The sequence below is a fragment of the Littorina saxatilis genome, linkage group LG7, assembly GCF_037325665.1.
Source record: "Littorina saxatilis isolate snail1 linkage group LG7, US_GU_Lsax_2.0, whole genome shotgun sequence".
NCBI classification, from domain to species: domain Eukaryota; kingdom Metazoa; phylum Mollusca; class Gastropoda; order Littorinimorpha; family Littorinidae; genus Littorina; species Littorina saxatilis.
In genome coordinates, this window is record NC_090251.1 from 13398971 (window position 1) to 13420372 (window position 21402).

The window sequence follows — 21402 nt, forward strand, 5'->3', positions numbered from 1 at the left end:
GAGCCTCTCAGAGAGATGAAGGCAAAAGAGAGAGAGAGAGAGAGAGAGAGAGAGAGAGAGAGAGAGAGAGAGATACTAGGGGGTAGCAGGGAGGGAGCGAGAGGGCCGGGAGGGAGGGAGAGAGAGGGCCGGGGTGGGGAGAGAGGGCCGGGGTGGGGAGAGAGGGGTGAGTTCTGTAAGACAGATGCAAGTCTAGCCACAGGCCCCTGCCTATGCAAGGAATCCATGCAAATCTACCTAGCGATAAGAATAAATTGCAAATATACTGCTCACAAAAAGTTAAGGATCACTATGAGAAAACAGGTGCTCAATAAAATCAGTTTGCTACTGTTATTTATTTCTCAGTCGAACCAAATTGTTATGAATTCTTGTTCAGCTGTAAGTGGGCGATGTTGTGTTAGTAGGAAAATTCGGAAAATTCTGTACTACTGAGCTGGGTAGCAAAAGAAAAAGCGCAAACTTGCGAAAAAGGACCTAATGTTTCGGACCGTTCAGCCCGAACACATTGCACAAGCCACATGGAAAAACCATTATGCACGTGCAAGCACTGCTGTTTATGTGTGAGATGCTGTCACTTGCTTGGCTTTTTGAGAAGATATACCACCAGTATTAGGCATTATAGATCTGACAATGCCTCCACGACGAAAATTGAACGAGTTTGAGAGGGGACGAGCTGTTGCATGGTTCCAAGATGGTGTCCCCAAGCGAGAAGTGGCCAGGCGACTTCACGTGTCCATCTCGGTCATTGTCAGACTGATTCAACGTTTCACAGCCACTGGGAGGGTCCAGGAAAGACGCACCCTGGGCGACCAAAGAAGACAACTCCACGTGAAGATCGTCTCATTGAACGACTAGCCTTGCAAACAAGAACAGCCTCTTCCAGCATTATTCGAAGGCAGCTTTCTTTCTTCATTTGGTGTTTAACGTCGTTTTCAACCACGAAGGTTATATCGAGACGGGGAAAGGGGGGAAATGGGATAGAGCCACAAAAGCACTAATCAAAAATTTGCTCCAGGGGCTTGCAGCGTAGTACAATGTATTACCTTACTGGGAGAATGCAAGTTTCCAGTACAAAGGACTTAACATTTCTTACATACTGCTTGACTAAAATCTTTACAAAATTTGACTATACATGTATTCTATACAAGAAACACTTAACAAGGGTAAAAAGAGAAACAGAATCCGTTAGTCGCCTCTTACAACATGCTGGGGAGCATCGGGTAAATTCTTCCCCCTAACCTGCGGGGGGTCCGAAGGCAGCTGAGGGTGGCTACTAACACCAACATCAGCCAGCAGACCATACGGAATCGCGGGTGTGACAGTGCCGCCTCAACTTTTACAAAAAGCCGGATATGACGTCATCAAAGGTATTTATCAAAAAAAAGAAAAAAAACGTCTGGGGATATCATTCCCAGGAACTCTCATGTCAAATTTCAGTAGTTTGGTCTGAATCGCTTTCTTTCTTTCTTTGGTGTTTAACGTCGTTTTCAACCACGAAGGTTATATCGCGACGGGGAAAGGGGGGGAGATGGGACTGAATTGCTCTACACACACACACGCACAGACAGACACACACACACACACACACACACACATACACCACGACCCTCGTCTCGATTCCCCCTCTACGTTAAAACATTTAGTCAAAACTTGACTAAATGTAAAAAGCTTTATCTAATAATTAAGACTGTAGGGATAAAGAAACTTCAGCCAAATGGAGACTGTTAATTTCCTGAAGCTTTCCTAAGATGGACACAGGCGCATTCCAGCACTTTTAGTTCACAGATTAATGAATAAACACAAAACACAAACCATTCGGCAACAAAGACACTGCCAATAGATGTAGTTTTACTCTACTTTACTAGTGACAGTTCACAGTTCGAATCAAATCAAATCAAATTTTATTTTACGAGGTTTGTGGCATTAGCATTGCAACAAGTTTTTTTTTCAACCAGTCCCAGAGAAGGACTACTCTAAGTCTAATATACACATGGACATTCACATTAAACTGAGGACAAAAATCACAGGAATATGTACAGTACCGTACACATTCCAGGCTTTACACGAATACTAAACATCATGTCTTTACTGGAAAATGACTGACCATACAAGCTTGAGCAAACGTGTAATCAAAACTTTGTTATTGTACATGTGTTAACTGAAACACTGATGCTAATGGACAAATAGGAAAATAAATCTAAAACAAAGTCTCGGACTTTTCGCAATATGACATTAAATACAATGAAATGTGTTTTTTGAAAGTATTGAGACTCAATGGGACTCAAACATTTTCCAGGAGAGAATTCAACACAACGCTGCCAGAATAAGCTAAACTTGGAATAGACATTAAACTTTCTGTTCAGTTTGGCTTAAAATCTTGTCATGCAAACACTAGGTGCACGGCCAGACAGGATTTTTTGAAGGAGCAGTCACCTTTATTTAATTTCTCTTAGTGAAAGATATGTAAGTTTCTTTAATCGTCAATTACAGACTGGATAGTTACAATCAAATTAGTTTTAGCGCTCATCCGTGTTAACTATACAATGGTTTTAAAATACTACCACTGGCCGAGTCTAAGATGGTCGAACAATAATCCATAATGGTTTGCTTGTAGTTGTACATGGATGCGTTCTTTCTTTCTTTATTTGGTGTTTAACCTCGTTTTCAACCACGAAGGTTATATCGCGACGGGGAAAGGGGGGGGGGGAGATCGAGAAAGTGTTTAACCCCTTCACTGCCACAGTATAACAGCATTTTGGTATTGCTGTGTGCCAGGGCAAAATTTCGCTTTCTTCGGTAGGTTCACTAATCTGTTCACTGCTCGATCATTTATTGAGATATCTCTTAGATCTTTGGCATGTGTTTTGCTTATACCCTTGGCTATTATAGGATGACATGATCATTGGACTTTGTTTGTGATTGTTACAGTAAAAATTGATATAATGACCATTTTTGTCAAAAATTACAGTTTCCGGACTTACACACACACACATTGCAGACGTAAAACCACACAAAACACTGCTAAAACTGGTGTCAAACATCAGGTACTCACATTACAGCCCATAAAAGTATTCTTCTGTGTGGTAATCCATAAATCACTTCTTGTAGAGCTTCCAGAACACTGTATCGCTTGAAAACAGGTCTACGAGTTGAGGTCCGACTTTCGGCCGCCATTGTGAATGGCGGCTGAATGCTATAGTCGGTTCTACATTTCTAACACAGTTTTCAACACATGGTAGTAACTTATCCGAACGGTCTATGGGAAAGAACTGTGTTTAGAACCCCTACAAGTACTTGGACAGTGGTTACCTCCCATTTAGTTTTCAGAAATGTCCTGAAATGTTGTTGACACAAATCCCACGTACGAGATACGGTTATGGGCGTATGACAAACCGAAAATGACCACGTATTACATACGGGGTGGGCAGTGAAGGGGTTAAATCTATTCAACTGAGAGAGACGCAGACGCAGATAATTTATTCAATAGGCCATAGCCCCTTATGAAGGAGTGTGAACAAATGGTTAACGTTGCAAATCATTTAACTCATCAGGTGCAAAAAAGGTACAACATAATAATCGCACAACACTACAGAGAGAGAGAGAGAGAGAGAGAGAGAGAGAGAGAGAGAGAGAGACAGAGACAGAGAGAGAGAGAGAGACAGAGGCATCAATATGGTAATTTAAATTAAAAATGACCCTGTCTTATAAGTTATATTTGTCTTTTTTTTATTGAGATGGGCATTCACTTCGTCACATGCCTTAGCATGTGTCTCTTTAGGGTACCAGATCGAGCAAAAGCAGCATTGCACTGACTACACTGATGTGGTCGCTCACCTGTGTGTGTCAACATGTGTGACTTCAGGGCACAAGATTGAGCAAAAGTAACATTGCACTGACAACACTTATGTGGTCGTTCACCTGTGTGTGTCAACATGTGTATCTTCATGTAACCAGACTGAGCAAAAGTAGCGTTGCACTGACCACACTTAAATGGCCGTTCACCTGTATGCTTTCGCATGTGGTTCTTCAGGGTAGCAGATCGAGGAAAAGAAGCACTGCACTGACTACACTGATGTGGCCGTTCACCTGTATGTGTTAACATGTGTTCCGTCAGGATACTACAATGTGCAAAAGCAGCATTGCACTGACCACACTGATATGGTCGTTCACCTGTGTGCATTCGCATGTGTCTCTTCAACTTGCTGGGAAAGTCAAAGACACAACTACAATGTGAGCATCGATGTTCCCGTACACGTTTGAACATGTGCTCCTTTGGTTGCGTTTCACCAGCAGACGTTTCACCAGCAGACACGTGTGCTCCTGTGCTGTTTGTGTTTATCTGTAAATCAATGTTGAAGTGGTCACCTGTATGTGTTAACATGTGTTTCTTCAGGGTACTACAATACGCAAAAGTAGCATTGCACTGACCACACTGATATGGCTGGTCACCTGTATGCATTCGCATGTGTCTCTTCAACTTGCTGGGAAAGTCAAAGACAGCACTACAATGTGAGCACCGATGTGCCCGTAGACGTTTAAACGTGTGCTCCTTTGGTCGAGTTTCACCAGCAGACAAGTGTTCTCCTGTGCTGTTTGTGTTTATCTGTAAATCAATGTTGAAGTGGTCACCTGTATGTGTTAACATGTGTTTCTTCAGGGTACTACAATACGCAAAAGTAGCATTGCACTGACCACACTGATATGGCTGGTCACCTGTATGCGTTCGCATGTGTCTCTTCAACTTGCTGGGAAAGTCAAAGACAGCACTACAATGTGAGCACCGATGTGCCCGTAGACGTTTAAACGTGTGCTCCTTTGGTCGAGTTTCAACAGCAGACAAGTGTTCTCCTGTGCTGTTTGTGTTTAGCTGTGAATCAGTGTTGAAGTTTTTGTCAGTACCAGACAGTTCTACTCCTGCCTCTTCCTTCAGCCAGGTATCACTGTCAGCACTCACTGTAGCTTGTCCTTCTTCTGCCTCTTCCTTCAGCCAGGTATCAAAGTCAGCACTGGCTGTAGCTTGTCTTTCTCCTGCCTCTTCCTTCAGCCAGGTATCACTATCAGCCATGGCTGTAGCTTGTTCTTCTGCCTCTTTCTTCAGCCAGGTATCACTGTCAGCACTGACTGTAGCTTGTCCTGTAACAGACAATTTGCTGACAAATCTAAAATACCAAAGGGAAAAGCAGTAACTCAGGTTGCTTCCAAAGCTATACATGTTCCATATAATATTCAACTCTGCATAGGACAAGCAGGACTGCCTTCACTTTTTAAAAGGAAGTGTTGTAAAAGCTTAATTACATGTCTTAAAATGGGCAAAGAAAGCACTTTATCAGATGCTTAAATATAGTGTGTGTTAGGAGTTACTCGCCTTTCGTTTAGCCAAAAATGACCTAATGTAAAATCAAAATGTGACTGACATCAGCTCCATAGCAAATACTGAACTCATAAAAATAAAGTTAGAGGTCAATACCTCATTAGACCTCATGCTGCCCACTTTTTATGCAAGCTTTTGTTTTCCATGTGTGTCTGTATGTATATAACATTGGTTTGAAAAACAACAATTGTAAAGTAAACTTGGCCAAAAACTTATTGCAACAGATTTCAAACCCAAATAAAAGCATTAATTCCCGTGTTATTTCATTAAAACTTTATATGCCAGTTAAGGCTGTTCACATGACCGCCGCTCAAGTAAGGGTACCCTCAAAATCTACCACACAAAAATGGAAGGGCAGAATGAAAAATCGACCAAACATTCACAATAGGCAAAACAGTGCATTTTTGACAAACGAAAAAAAAGTGAAACCAATTATCTACCCTGAACAGATTGTTTTGGTACCTTGCGTATTTCGCATGCTATTCTATCCCTACCGATGCAGCTGTTGATCGCAAGAGCGGTCAAAAATGGGACGTTTTGCATCCATTTTTATGGGTATCATGTCAAAAAACAGTACATTTTAGCAATGACGTGGTGGATTACTTTGAAACTTTCAGAATATTTTACCAACATACCAGAGATACTTTGTGCAAAAGTTTGGATCGTTACGGGTGTTTATTCGGATGTGACGCAATGTTTCAAAGAATGTTGTTAAACTCGTCATAGGATTGTTCACTTTTGTTAAAAAAATTCATGACTTTGCATGTTTACAGATAAATGATTGATACAGATACTGTCTAAGTTTCATTTGAGTGTATCCGCTGGCGTTAATTTGCTAGTCATACAAACACATGAAAAACAAGATGACAATCATGAAAACATACCGGTTCATGGGATCTTTGATAGAAAATATATCCATACAAAGTTCAAGTGAGCTCTGATAAGTCTTTTGTCCTTTACATTCAAAATTATCTTCAGTCTTTAGACTACCGAAAACATTGGGCAGCACTCCTAGGCCTGGAAACAACTTTGAGAACATCAACATATTCTTAAGTCTTTAAATTGATGAAAAATGGGCATGACCCCTTGGATACTCACTAATGGTTTAACATACCTGCCAAAACAAAACCTAAACTTAATGCAAAAATGCTAGAAAAATCAGGCTGGGATCGGGGCCTAAAACAGATTGAGCGACGCACAGCTCGAACACTTTTATTGGGACACTTTGGGGAAGCGCCATCGTGCGCACTACTCTAAAAGCTTTTTGGCAACAGGGTGTCGTTTGGGTCAGCCCTTCGGTCAATCGCCGATTTGTTTTTATACTTTTGTGTCCCCATTGGCCAAATGTCCGAAGAGTATTAATATTTTTGTCTGAATCGGCCAAAGTTTGTCCAGTTTTTTGTATTGGTCAGGCTTTGATTGCTAAAACTGTTGCCGATGTACTTAGTCAACTGACTGACGCTTATATCCTTGGTGAATACCAAAACCGAAACATCATGATCAATGTTTTGAACGGAAGCCATTGACGAACATTATAGATGCCAGAGTGGTTTCCTTTGGACAAGAGAAACCACTCTCTCAGGGTTTGTGTTCGCCGGTTCGCGATAGTTTATCAGTCAGTCAGTGCTTTCGATTTGGATTTGAACATCATGTCGCAACCAAAAGAGAAAAGAAAACTAAATTGGCCAAGGTTTGCTACCTTTCGCCAAGGTAAGTGATTCCGGACAAAATTACAGGAACATCGCGAATGTGAACAGTGTCAGTGCGAGTGGTAGTAGTGTTGTCGAGTCTATCAAAGCAGACGACATAGCAGACGATAGTCACCGCAAATGGAAATCTGCTGAGCAAGAGAATGAAAAGCGTCCTCCAAATCGTGGTTTACAAGCAAAATGGCTCACCCTACACTGTCTTTTATTGGTGTTTTACAAGTCATGTTTCCCAAGGCTTGTCAAGATTTGCACAAGATTGGAAGAGTTTTACTTTCAAGAAATTAAAATTCAAGGTTCAAAAAAGTTTCAGAGAACTGGTGTCTGTTGTAGTTAAATCAGCAAAGCTGATTGTTTCAGTTGCAGTATGCAACATATAATCTAGAGGAAGATTTGGGGGGGGGGGGGGGGCGGGTGTTACAGGGGTTCCAGAACACCCCTCCCCTAAAAAACAAAAAAAATTCTGTCTGTGAATTATTTTTTCTTTTTTCTGTCAGTAAAGCAGAGAGAAGAGTTAATTGTTTAATTGACACCAGTTGATCATGTTTAAAATCAAGGATAAGCCACAAATTGTTTATAATATAGCTAAAGTTCTTCAGCTTCAGGGGGGCTTTGCCCCCCAAACCCCCCAAACCCCCCAACGGGACCCTGGACCCCAGGTTGTAACCTTCCCCCCACCCATCTGGCTTAACTGCTCCACCCCTGTAATTTGTGTTCCTAAGTCAATGATTGTATTGTATTGGTGTTCCCCTCTTTGAGTCTTGTGCTTCAATGTTGCGGTGACTTTGGATGAGCCAAAATAATAGCCTAACAATTTCCAAGATGTCCTAAAGCTTTCTGACAGTTTCGGCCAAATGTCCCAATATGAAAATGTCTAGCAACACCCCTGGGTAACCATGTGAGATGGCACGAAGATCAAGCACCATGCCAAATCTAATTACAAGCACTCTCTGGGTCAGGGTGGCCCCTTCAAATGGAAGGATTTTTTTCTAATAAGACCGTAAGGTACACAGGGATTAAGAAACTTTCTACAGACAAATAGAGACTCTTGATAGCTTGCAGCAGTTTTAAGTTGGACACAGGCGTCAGGCGCATTCCAGCACTTTTTGTTCACAGATTATTGAATTGGCACAAAAAATCGGCAGCAAAGACTAAACTGGACACTGACATTACATGTTTGTTTGTTTGCTTAACGCCGAGCTGACCACGAAGGGCCATTATCAGGGCGGTGCTGCTTTGACATATAACGTGCGCCACACACAAGACAGAAGTCGCAGCACAGGCTTCATGTCTCACCCAGTCACATTATTCTGACACCGGACCAACAAGTCCTAGCACTAACCCCATTATGCCAGACGTCAGGCGGAGCAGCCACTAGATTGCCAATTTTAAAGTCTTAGGTATGACCCGGCCGGGGTTCGAACCCACGACCTCCCGATCACGGGGCGGACGCCCACTAGGCCAACCGTGCCGGTACATTACATATAGCTTTACTCTAATTTACTGGTGACAGTTCACCCTGTCATGGTCTAAACTCTGCTCTTTAAATGAGCTTTTGAGGGGACCTGTGTCAAATAGGTACACAGAGAGAGAGAGAGAGAGAGAGAGAGAGAGAGAGAGAGAGAGAGAGAGAGAGAAAGATAAAGAGAGAGAGAGAGAGAGAGAGAGAGAGAGAGAGAGAGAGATATGGGTAATTTAAAGCAAACTTTCTTTCTTTCTTTATTTGGTGTTTAACGTCGTTTTCAACCATTCAAGGTTATATCGCGACGGAGGGAAGGGGGGAGATGGGATAGAGCCACTAATTGTCAATTGTTTCTTGTTCACAAAAGCACTAATCAAAAATTTGCTCCAGGGGCTTGCAACGTAGTACAATATATTACCTTACTGGGAGAATGCAAGTTTCCAGTACAAAGGACTTAACATTTCTTACATACTGCTTGACTAAGATCTTTACAAACATTGACTCTATTCTACACAAGAAACACTTAACAAGGGTAAAAGGAGAAACAGAATCCGTTAGTCGCCTCTTAAGCATCGGGTAAATTCTTTCTCGTCCCAACCAATATGGGACTCCCCCTAACCCTTACACTGGTGCAATTCTGTAACACATGTTACATAGCCACTGGTGAATTAAAAGAGAGAAAAATAACAAACAACGGTCATATAGGTTTTCGCATCCATGGGAGGTAATCGGAACCGACCAAACAGACTGAGCCAGTAGCGCGACATATGTCGTGACAACCAGGTGACAGTATACGTAAAGTAGCGCGACATATGTCGCGACAACCAGCCTAACGGTTAACCCGCGGGAGGCTTTAAAGCAAACATGACCCTGTTTTTTGGTGGTTTTTTTGTATTGACATGGGCATTCACTTCATCACATGCTGTACACTTAACATGCATCTCTTCAGGGAACTAGACAGGACAAAAGAAGCACTGCACTGACTACACTGATGTGGTCACTCACCTGTGTGTTTCATCATGTGGTACCTCAGGGTATCAGATCGAGCAAAAGCAGCATTGCATTGACCACACTTATGTGGGCGTTCACCTGTGTGTGTAAACATGTGTGTCTTCAGGGAACCAGACTGAGCGAAAGCAGCATTGCACCGACTACACTGATGTGGTCGCTCACCAGTGTGTGTCATCATGTGTTTCTTCAGGGCGAAAGAGAAGGCAAAAGCAGCATTGCACTGACCACACTGATGTGGTCGCTCACCTGTGTGTGTCATCATGTGTTTCTTCAGGATACTAGAATGCGCATAAGAAGCACTGCATTGACCACACTTATATGGTCGTTCCCCTGTGTGTTTGAACATATGACTCTTCAAGGAACCAGACTCAGAAAAAGCAGCACTGCATTGACCGCACTTATGTGGTCGTTCCCCTGTGTGTGTGAACATATGTTTCTTCAAGGAACCAGAATGAGCAAAAGCAGCATTGCATCGACCGCACTTATGTGGTCGCTCACCTGTGTGTGTCAACATGTGTCTCTTCAGGGACCTAGACAGGGCAAAAGAAGCACTGCACAGATTACACTGATGCTGTCGTTCACCTGTGTGGTGCAACATGTGGCACTTCAGGGAAAAAGACTCAGAAAAAGCAGCATTGCATTGACCGCACTTATGTGGCCGTTCACCAGTATGTGTTCGTAGGTGTCTCTTCAAAAGGCTAGGAAAATCAAAGACAGTACTACAATGTGAGCACTGATGTACTTGTTTACGTAGACGTTTTAATATGTGTTGCTTTGGTGGAGTTTCACCTGCAGACAAGTGTGCTTCTATTCTGTTTGTGTTTAGCTGTGAATCAGTGTTGAAGTTACTGTCAGTACCAGACAGCTCTTCTCCTGCCTCTTTCTTCAGCAAGGTATCACTGTCAGCACTGACTGTAGCTTGTCCTTCTCCTGCCTCTTTCTTCAGCCAGGTATCACTGTCAGCACTGGCTGTAGCTTGTCCTGTAACAGACAATTTGCTGAAAAATTGAAAGGGCCAATAGTAGGAAAAGCAGGACCTCAGATCGCTTCCAAAGTTATATACATGTACCATATATGGCCAAGAATCTGTCATGGCGTCGAAAGAAGAAAAGAGCCCGCTTGAATTATTTGGCAGGCTCCTGCTTCTAATAAACTTTTTTTGCAAAGAACATTTTTGTGTTGGATGAAAGAGGATGAATGGACGAACGTTTTGGTATAACATGGAGGCAAATTTATGCCGTAAGCAATGAATAACAGACTTGTGATTCCAAACTTACCTAGTCATTCTGGAGAGAAAAGCGTTACGCGATTTTGGGTGCTTTCAGTTTTGTGAGAACTGTACTCCTAACACCTGCGCGACAGGTAAATCCTTCATACAAACCAGACAGGAAATGAATGCAATGTTTAATGAGACCAAAAATGAGCTCGACAGAGCTGCCAACTTCGTTCATTTCGCTTGGAAAAGTGATGCGAGATGTACGTTATTATCCTTGTGTCAATTCGGTATCCGTCAGTCAAACGGTCGTACAGTCCGCGGTAAATGTAAGATGGCCGCCAAAGATCGATTTCGAGGTTCACAAAGTCTACTAAGTCTAAAAAAATATTAAAAAAATTGCTTGCAATGCATGCTTTGTCTGTGATTCGTGAAAATCGACACGATTTATTGATCTTGTGTAAAGAAAAATTACTTATAACCAAAATATGACCTAACTAGTCTCCCTTGGTCATTTGAATATGATCTATCAATGACAACAGGACTTTCACACCTACGTGCGAACTGGACGAGCCCAGCCCTACGGGTAAGTGTGCATGGTCGTCATCCAAATAGTAACGTACATACTTTTGAGAATGAAACTGCTATAAATCGAGTGATTTCTTACGAAACATGATAAAAACAATGTTTGAAAGGAAAAAATATTCGTACCTGAATGATTCAGTCGAAAATCGGAGGCAGTCGGGCTTTTGAATATTCGCTAGGTTGAATATGGTTTCAGATTTGTTGTAAATGTAACGTACTTTGGATTTATTCTGCATTTCTTGCTTAGGACGATAGATTCTTAATGAAAAAGCATTTTTTAGGAAGTAGCATGGTTAACATTACCAGGGAGTAAAGAAAACCATGCGTTCCATCCCGATATGGCGATTCGATTCATTGTACGTTACTTTACTACAAGGCTTTCGTGTCAGCTGTAACGTACAGTTCAAAATTCCTCTCTTTTCAGTTTTGGTGGTGAAAAATGTACGGTTTGCAGAATATTTTGTCACTAAGCTCACTAAGCTTTCAAAATTGACTCCTTTCATCCATAATTAAGCATTTTGGGTTGATATCTCCGAGCTTCGTCACTTTCACCCGCCGTACGTTAGTTTACCATATCGATGTTGTGTAAAGTAGCGTACGTTTCTGTCTTTGTCGAATCGAGTGTTTTCTTAACTTTTTTGATGTAAGATTTGCGTGAAATATGTCGAAGGCCAGTGTTACCAACTTTGCTGAAATTAAAAACGCCGAACACCTGTGGTTTAATTGGTCACACCCCGTACGTTTGTTTACACAAGGCGCTAGCTCTGACCGGATGTGTAAAGTGGCGTACGTACGCGCTACACATTACGTTCCACTTTCCCCCACCGAATTCATGGAGACTACACGTTTTAGGATGTGGATTTTGCTTGCCTTCCATAACTTGTCTTCCTGGCTGTTGCAGTTGGGATTTTTTTAGGGGGGGGGGGGGGGGGGGTATTGTGAGTTGGTGTACTGGTGTTAGTGGTGCTTCTGATAGGTCTTTATTTATATGATATCAGAGCTTGCTGGCGACTGCAAATATTCTTAGTGTTATTTATTTTCAGGTATATGTTTGTTTTCATTGGACCAACAAAACGAAAAGATTGTTTCCAAATGAGATAATTAAAAAGTGGACAAGTAAAAATATTAAATTTTAGGATTTTTTTTTTCAAATTTTGTTTTACTATACATAAAGACAAGCTTTGTTTAGAAATGCTACTGCCTCCAAGTCCAAATACAGACCCTACAAATGCATGAAGCTCTAAATACTACTTCATCGTTTTGTGAACAAGAGAAGCAGCTGTTGGTGCAGTACCAGAGAAGTTTCACTGGTGACAGGAAGGAGAATTACAAGTTGAACATTTGATTGAGGCAGCAACCTTTCTTCGCCTGAGGCAGAGGCAGCAGTCGGTCATGCAACGATCAGAAGTTTCTTGGTGTAAAATAACATACCATCTGACCACACTGGGTCGGGAACAACACAAATGCATCAGATTGTACAGCATTCTGGGTTGTTTGGCCATATTCCTGGTCTAGGTGATCATATACAGTTGTTTTCAGTTCACCATGTCTTTTAATTTAATATTTTCAATCAATCAATCAATCAATGAGGCTTATATCGCGCATATTCCGTGGGTACAGTTCTAGGCGCTGTGCAGTGATGCCGTGTGAGATGAAATTTTATACGGCCAGTAGATTGCAGCCATGTCGGCGCATATTTACCTTTCACGGCCTTATTCCAAGTCACACGGGTATGGTAGACAATTATTAATTGTGCCTAAGCAATTTTGCCAGGAAAGACCCTTTTGTCAATCGTGGGATCTTTAACGTGCACACCCAATGTAGTATACACGGGGGGTGGTTCGGACACCGAAGAGAGTCTGCACACAAAGTTGACTCTGTGAAATAAATTTCCGCCGAACCTGGGATCGAACTCGCGCTGACAGTTCCACTTGAACATAATAGTTTGAAATGGCTTTGGTGTAAAGTAACGTACAGCTTAGTTGTTCTACAAGTTATGTCTCCATTACTTATTTCAAGATAGTTACTTCATACAAATACTGAAAATCACTCCTGATAACATTCCCTTTGTCCATATCTTACACAAAAGACTGATTTAGTATGCTTTAAGGTTTGGCACATATTTGGTGTAAAATAATGTACATCTGGCCATACTTACTTCTAAACAAGAAGGGCAAAGCCCACACGACTCACATGCTGAACAGACCTTGATCTTTCTTTCAGAATAATTTTACAATAAAACTGAGAAAAACAATATTTATTTAGTTCAAGGTCAAGGTCACTTCAAAATATATACATTTCAACTTTGAAGGACCCTGTGACCTTGACTTTGAAGTGAGGTCAAGTTGCCAAACATGTTTCTGAAGATCTAATGTATTTCCCTCACACATATGTAGTTTTGGAAGAGTTATTTTCAATAGTTCAAGGTCACTTCAAAATATATACATTTCAACTTTGAAGGACCCTGTGACCTTGACCTTGAAGTGAGGTCAAGTTGCCAAACATGTTTCTGAAGATCTTGTAACCATACACCATCAGGCCACAATTGGTGTTGAAAGACTTAATAGTGTCCAAGAAATATACAATGTTAAAGGTTTCACAGACGGACGGGGGGGACGGACGCCCGGAAGGACAGGCGGACGATGTCGGTGAGTATATAGACTCACTTTTGTAAGTATAATGTATTTCCCTCACACATATGTGACGTTCCACCACAAAACCAGTCTTAAGTTGCAGCAGGCGAAAGCGAGATAGCGTGAGGAAAAGGCACTAAGGGTCTATCTGGGTGAAATTCACTTTTTTGCAGAAACGTGTTCTGTAGACCCCAAATTACATGACAACCAAAAAAATATGCCAAAATCAATAGCTAAATAGTTAAATTATTGGATTTAAATGCAATACATTCTTCAAAAAAGTCCAGCATAACATCAAAATGCCTCACTTTCACCGATAGTTTGCTTAGTGTATCCCTTACAGAACCCCACTATGTTTGGTACTGTCGGAAAGCTTATTGCATCAGCTTTCCCGCTGTGTGATTCTGTGGTTAAAAATACCTGCCCACTTCCTCCCAATAAGGAAATCGTGACGTAAACAAACTTTAAGATTTAACCAATCAGCTTGTCTGCCTTCAAAAAAGGGCTAGCAACGGCCTCCTCATTGGTCAAATCAAAGCCCAGGGGAAGTAACACTTTTTCATTTCCTATCGCTATACGAAAGCAAACCCATGGCTGACGTACACCGATTGACAGCGCTTCTCAACTGCAATTCGCTTGAAAATAACCACGAACTCCGAGATTTGTTGTTGGATTTCTTTGCCGAAGACGTTGCTGGATTCAGTGACTCCGATTCTGATGCATCTGACGCCGAGATATGTGACGCTGATTCTGAATATGCGGACGAAGAAGAGACAGACCGTCCCCTCGTCAGTGTCAAAAACCCCGTTGGCGTTTCTAATGGCACTGCATCAACTGCAAGAACACATGCAGTTGAGGCGAGTGGTGGAGGAGATGTGATGGAAGTGCATGCTGCAGTTCCTTAATTGCAACAGGGCTGTGATGTGCTCGAGAGAACTCGCCTTCGTTGCTGCAAAGCCAATGGAACTGGCTGCAAACAGATTAAAGTTCCTGACGCTGCACCCGGAAATACTCGTCGTGGAGTATCACCAAGTTTGATCCGGAGGAGATTGTAGCTCTACAGCTATCAGTGCAAGACATGTATAAAGGTGAGGTTGGAGGTGGTGTCAACATTGATGTGCAAGAGCTTTTGTGGTGAACAGACTGTCACAGTGGAGGAGTACCTCTGTTTGGGATCTACATTCTGATCTGTACGTATTCCTATTCGATGCCAAAAAAGTGACTGATACTGGCCTTGAGACCGATCGATTCAAGGGGGGCAATCTCAGTCATCTGAAAGAGGGAAATCCAAACGCAATCCGCCTTGTTCGATTTTATGGGCTTGGACGATAGAGAAAAATAAGAAAAGCAAAAGCTGGAGTCCAGTCTGGACCAAACTGCTATCAAGAACGCAGAATTGATTTTTTCTGAGTTTTTTTTTTAGCCATTTGGATAAAAAAAAACCCACAAGCTCACAAATGTAAACATTAACAGAATACAGAAAAGCGCGCTTTCCTGCTTAGCGCAATACGTTACCGCACTGTACTGGCTTGTCAATTTCACTTGGTTTTGCACAGGTAAAGTGAACGATTTCCTCGTCGAGGGGGTTGACGAAGCTGTATTGTCTTGGTGAAAAATGCAGTATGTTCAGTTTCATTTCGTGAGTTCAACAGCTTGACTTTCTTTCTGTATTTGGTGTTTAACGTCGTTTTCAACCGTTCAAGGTTATATCGCGACGGGGAAAGGGGGGAGATGGGATAGAGCTACTTGTCAATTGTTTCTTGTTCACAAAAGCACTATAATCAAAAAATTGCTCCAGGGGCTTGCAACGTAGTACAATATATGACCTTACTGGGAGAATGCAAGTTTCTAGTACAAAGGACTTAACATTTCTTACATACTGCTTGACTAAAATCTTTACAAACATTGACTATATTCTATACAAGAAACACTTAACAAGGGTAAAAGGAGAAATAGAATCCGTTAGTCGCCTCTTACGACATGCTGGGAAGCATCGGGTAAATTCTTCCCCCTAACCCGCGGGGGGGGGAGGGGGGGGGGGGGGGGGGGCACAGCTCAGACTAAATGTACTAATTTCGCCTCACGTGTTCATGTTTTCAAAGCCCTGAAACTGTCACTGTCAACTTGTGATCTTTATCATAAACATGCGTAAACACACGACATGTTCTGCAGACACCAAGACTGAAGAGTAACTCACAGTACAGAGAGCTGACAATGAGTAATAAATGCCTTCACAAAAACGGATTTAAACCCATGACGATAGACATCACCAGTTTCTGCATCAGACGAGCTACCGACCGATTGTCCCCGCCCAAGTTCCTACTGGCCTGATAATGATATCACACAAACACATGTACGCCTGTGCTCGCATGCACAGAGACACACAAGTAACCTTGCTTGCTGTAAAACACAGGGTACAGATACTCACCATGTGTGTGTTGCTGGATCATAAACCAAGACTGTGGTGACTCTTCAGCGACATCAATCTCAATCTTCACCGCCGTCTTCACAGCCAGGTCTTCTCCCTCCATCCTGTGACAAGATAACAATCATGTAGATTTGAGAGTTACGTCTCACAAACAGCACCAAATCCCCTACCCTTATACGTGGAACCCCCCTTTTAAGACCTCCATAGATCTGAGAAAATCAGCTAGGTCTTGAAATGCAGGGAGTCTTAAAATAGGGGTATATTTTCAAAGGCTATGAACAGAAAGTCTGAGAAAAGAGGGCCTTGAAAGGGAGGGGGTCTTAAAAGGGGGGTTCAATTTTACAACTATGTGATTTCTGGGTGGAACAAAGGGGTACTGATTCCCTGTTTCAGTGTTTGCGCACTTCCTGTACAAAGGTTTTTTTCTTGTATGCAGGGTGTGCACCCGGGTGCATTTCCTGTAGGGAAGTACGACAATGCTCAATCTCAGCCTTGCTAAATCCCTTGTGACATTGAAAATGCGGTCCGCTAACTTGATGAATTTCTTCATTTAAAATTGCAACACTGCTCTTTGAAAAATAAAACAAGTCAAGCAAAGCGCGAAATTAATGCATTTAGTCAAGGCCGTGCCTTGGGAACCAGCTACCTTCATTTTTTTAGGTCCAAATTGTTCATTTTAGATTTTCTTCTAAAGTTCAATTCAAAGAACTGTGAGTTTTTCTTTTTTCATTTAGAATGATTAATGCAGAATAATTTTAGAAAGAATTGTATTTTGGCAACAGCACGATCACTGATGAGCGACTGACCTAAGCGAGAGTAGCGGTTAGCAGGTGTCAGAGATTCTGTCAAAAGCAAGTAATTTGATGCGAAGCAGACTTATGTTTTGACGTCACACGCTTTCCTTCTTTGCCACTACTAAAGCAAACGTGTGCAAGATAGTATGTTACATGCTTTGGAGCATGGCAAAAACGGATTCAAACTCGAAATCGTCCCTCCAAATGCACACACGACTTTTATTTATCCTGCTGTTATCGTTTCTTCTCTTCACAAATTCTTCAACGTTGAGAATACTGAAAACGGCATCCCAGACGACAGTACTGTTTCCATACGCGAATTTAGCTGCCCTTGGAAAGTGGCTCGCTCAGGAGGCCTGTTAGTCTGAAAGTAGAAGGACAGAGTTCTGAACATAGATGACAAAGATCCCAAAAAGAACAAACATTTTGCGGATGCAGACACAGAAAGACGTCATGAAGAATGCGATGCTTCAAGGATACAGACTGTGACGATGACCGTGATGTCATTCACATATATAGTATACTGAGACGTCATTCATAGTTGTTCGGTCACTCTGTCAAAAAGTAGATCTCTCCACAATGGCTGCTCCTGTGTTTAGGTTTGTCAAGCTTGAGTACGCAAAACCTGTTTGTTCTCTCCTCTGTTGAAGCTGTGAGACATAAATGCTATTCCGACTTGGTCGTGTGACAGAGTTTTCTTCCACACTCGATTAGCTCATCTTGTCTAACTCAGTCTCACGACTTCGTTAGACAATCAACGTAATCTCGTGTGGAAGAAAACGTATGTCACACGACCAAGTCTGAATAGCAGGTATTGTCATTTAATGTTTGTATTTGTTTGATTCCATGTTCATTTGTGTATATTCCTCCGGACCAGTATTTCACGTTGCTTGAATCGCGGACGAACTGCAGTGACTCGTGACTGCATGATCGGCAGTGCATGACCAGCCTTGTTGTTGCAATCTCAGTTTGGTCACAAAAGTGCTTTGGAGTAAAGTAGAACTGAGCAGATAAAAGAAAGGCAGGTTAAGAACAAAAAGAAAGAAGTTAATAAGATTATAAAAGAGCTGCATGGGCTTGAACCGGTGACCTCAGGGACCCTCAGCGCAAATCACTAACAAACCTGAGCACAAATCGCTATCAACTGACCTAAGAATAAGATGAATATCTACCAGGATAAAATTCACAAGATAAAGCTCTCAAGACAGGCAAATGAGGTACAATACAGCTCAGGTAACTACAGCAAAGTATAATTTTCAAAGCATCCTATCACAGTGTTCACTCTAAAGGCACAACCGATGGACAATTGTTGATTAGCGCACTGCACACAGCAAAAAATAACCAGTTATAATCGTCTTCTCCGCTCAGTAACTTCCTTCCAGTTGTCACCCTGATGGTAAACAACTTTAGGGATCCTAAAGTGTGCCTGCTGATTGCAGTTTTTGGCCACACGTGTCATTTTCACTTTTGTCGAGTCGCCACCCAACGCTCAAGCACTGTCAGAGATCGTGCAAGGCATCCAACATGGCGGCGGATGACCAATTCCAGAGAGTTACGACCCGTGATTCTCATACCGCGCGCGCCGAGTAGAAATGCTGTTGATAACTTGAGTTTCTGCAATGGGCCTAGAGCGCACAGACTTGCACATCATTATGTTTCAAGAGCCTAGATTACCATGCAGTGACAAGAGTCTACCCAGTAAAGGGACGTAATGCTGTCTCTGCAGCCCAGAGTGGGGGGTTATAATCAGTTAAGACTGAGTAAAAAAAACTATTACAATCGATAGTTACCAGTGAAAAGTTATATCGGAACACTCTTGTTGTGTTTTTGTTGTTGTAAAATGTAAGATCTGAAACGTTAAAAATTACGTAAAATTGGTGCGTTTTGGTCGAGTGGGATGGGTTGTTGAACTGTGTTGTTACAGCCCGCTGAAGTTATCAAAAGTGTTTATTTGTAATTCGGTTGGTTTGGTGCGTTATACAATGCATCTGCTTTTTCAAGACTAAGCATTGATCACTTTAAAACACAAGGATCATCATAGGCCATCATGACTTGTATTATTTTACATCGCATTCTAAGAAAGAGCAGAATTCTCACTATGCGCGCGGTACATTTCTAGAATCGTAGCGCAAAGTTGGAACAACACCAAATACTCTGTCCTGAACAACACGGCTTCCGACGGGGAAGATCATGCGAGACCCAGCTGCTAGGGCTTGTCGACGAGGCCTCGTTCGCGCTTGAGCAAGGGCACCAGGTGGACCTTCTAGTGCTGGATTTCTCCCGCGCGTTTGACAAGGTCAGCCACAGTCTACTCGTGCACAAACTCCGTCAGTACGGCATAGGTGGGAAAGTTAACGCCTGGGTCGAGGATTTCCTCACCAACAGAAAGCAGTCCGTCGTCGTCAACGGGGCCATCTCAGAGCTAGCTCCAGTGGAAAGTGGCGTTCCTCAAGGGTCCGTGCTCGGACCGACGCTATTTCTGCTGTACATAAACGATCTCCCGTCAAACCTGACCTCGACTGCGCGACTTTTCGCCGACGACACAGCGTGCCACGCTGACGTCAAGACAACAGCGGACCAAGAAAACCTCCAAACAGACCTCGACAGACTGGCGTCCTGGGAACAGAAGTGGAAGATGGCATTCCATCCTGCCAAATGCAACACAGTACACATGACCCGACGCCGTACCACCCTACCATACGAGTACCAGCTCCACGGCCAGAAACTCCAGGAGGAGACCCAGGCCAAGTACCTCGGCGTCACCCTGACCAAAGACCTGAAGTGGAACACCCACATCGCCAACATCACCACCAAGGCGAACAGAGCACTTGGCTTTGCTAGACGCAACATCAAGCTCAGCAACAAGAAGGTCAAGGCGGCTGCATACAAGGCACTAGTACGACCCATCCTAGAGTATGCCAGCCCAGTATGGGACCCACACACCGCTGAAGACAGTGCCTCTCTCGAAAAGGTCCAAAGAAGAGCAGCCAGATGGGTGTCGCATCGCTTCCGCCAGACCTCCAGCGTCAACAACATGCTCGAAGACCTTGAGTGGCCTACGCTTGAGAGCAGACGGAGGCGAGCGAGACTAACAACTTTCTACAAAGTCCACCACGACCTTGTCGCAGTGAAGAGTAACCACGCACCAAAGCCAAGACCACCCAAGTGCACGACCAGGCAGACCCACGCTCTGTCCTACGAAATCCCCCACTCCAGGACAGCCTACAGGCAGAAAACATTCTTCCCGCGCACCATTCCAGAGTGGAACCGCCTGCCTGTAGAAACTGCCACAGCGCCATCCCTGGCATCCTTTCAGGCCAGGCTGGCAACTCTCCACTGACCCATCATCCCTCCCCCCCCCCCCCCTACCCCCAACCTCCCCCCCCCCCCTGAACTTCACCCCTGACCAAGCAATAGACCGGAACCACCATCACCCAAGCGTAGCAGATTCATCACCATGCTGATGTTGGCTACCTATCACTAAGAAGAAGAAGAATTCCTACAATGGCGGCCATTGTTGGAATTCCAACAAAGCGCAGGTCATTTCCGGAAAAGCGCCGATGACGAGATGGGTTGCAACACGATTTCTAATTAATCGAATGTTGGGTAAAATCTATCGAATTTCATCACAAATCTGCTTCACTTGCAAGAACTTGGCATGCTTTTCTCGCTCTAGATAATTGTACCAAATGACATTGGTGGGGAGGCCTCCAGTCCTACGTATCTAAAGCTGCATGTGACGATACATTTGACCCCAAATGAAAGCTTTTCATGCGTTTGGCCCTACTGAAGACGTGACGCAGTGAATGTGCAGTAAAAATACAAATTGGTGAAAGCAAAGAAAATGCGGGTTTTACCTCCTAAGACAGTGCGACTCGCAGAAACGCTGCAAACCTTTTGCTTTGTTCGCTTCTTCTGCTACTTCCGTCGATCGGCACTAGTTCTGCAGAGTGATTCCCCTTGCAACGGTTCTCTCTCTTTGCCACATACTACTGAATTAATGTAGTGCAAAATACTACTCACAAAAACTGAACTAATGTAGCGCAAGAGCTTAGTTATGTGAATATATGTGTGTGTGTTTGTATGTATGTGTGTTTGTGTTATAGATAGAGAGAGAGAGAGAGAGAGAGAGAGAGAGAGAGAGAGAGAGAGAGAGAGAGAGAGAGAGAGAGAATTGTGTGTTGGCTAAAACTTAAAAT

General features: G+C 42.9%; 1 protein-coding gene across 1 annotated transcript; it reads right to left on the reverse strand.

Moving 5' to 3' along the window:
• Positions 1 to 1843: 1843 nt before the first annotated feature.
• Positions 1844 to 21136, reverse strand: LOC138970729 (zinc finger protein 709-like). Its single transcript, XM_070343226.1, has 4 exons — positions 21061 to 21136; positions 16410 to 16513; positions 9545 to 10531; positions 1844 to 5133 (listed from the first exon to the last, which is right to left on the reverse strand). The coding sequence occupies exons 2-4, from the start codon at positions 16510 to 16512 to the stop codon at positions 3743 to 3745; spliced, it is 2481 nt and encodes an 826-aa protein (XP_070199327.1). The 5' UTR covers position 16513; positions 21061 to 21136; the 3' UTR covers positions 1844 to 3742.
• Between the last annotated feature and the right edge of the window lie 266 nt (positions 21137 to 21402).

What these genes read in the sequence shown, in the direction of transcription:
- LOC138970729 (XM_070343226.1), bottom strand. Translation starts at nt 16,512, where the DNA reads ATGGAGGGAGAAGACCTGGCTGTGAAGACGGCGGTGAAGATTGAGATT. An exon ending in GATCCAGCAACACACACATG is followed by an intron (nt 10,532 to 16,409) that starts GTGAGTATCTGT and finishes TGTCTGTTACAG; the next exon opens with GACAAGCTACAGCCAGTGCT. An exon ending in CCACATGATGAAACACACAG is followed by an intron (nt 5,134 to 9,544) that starts GTGAGTGACCAC and finishes TGTCTGTTACAG; the next exon opens with GACAAGCTACAGTCAGTGCT.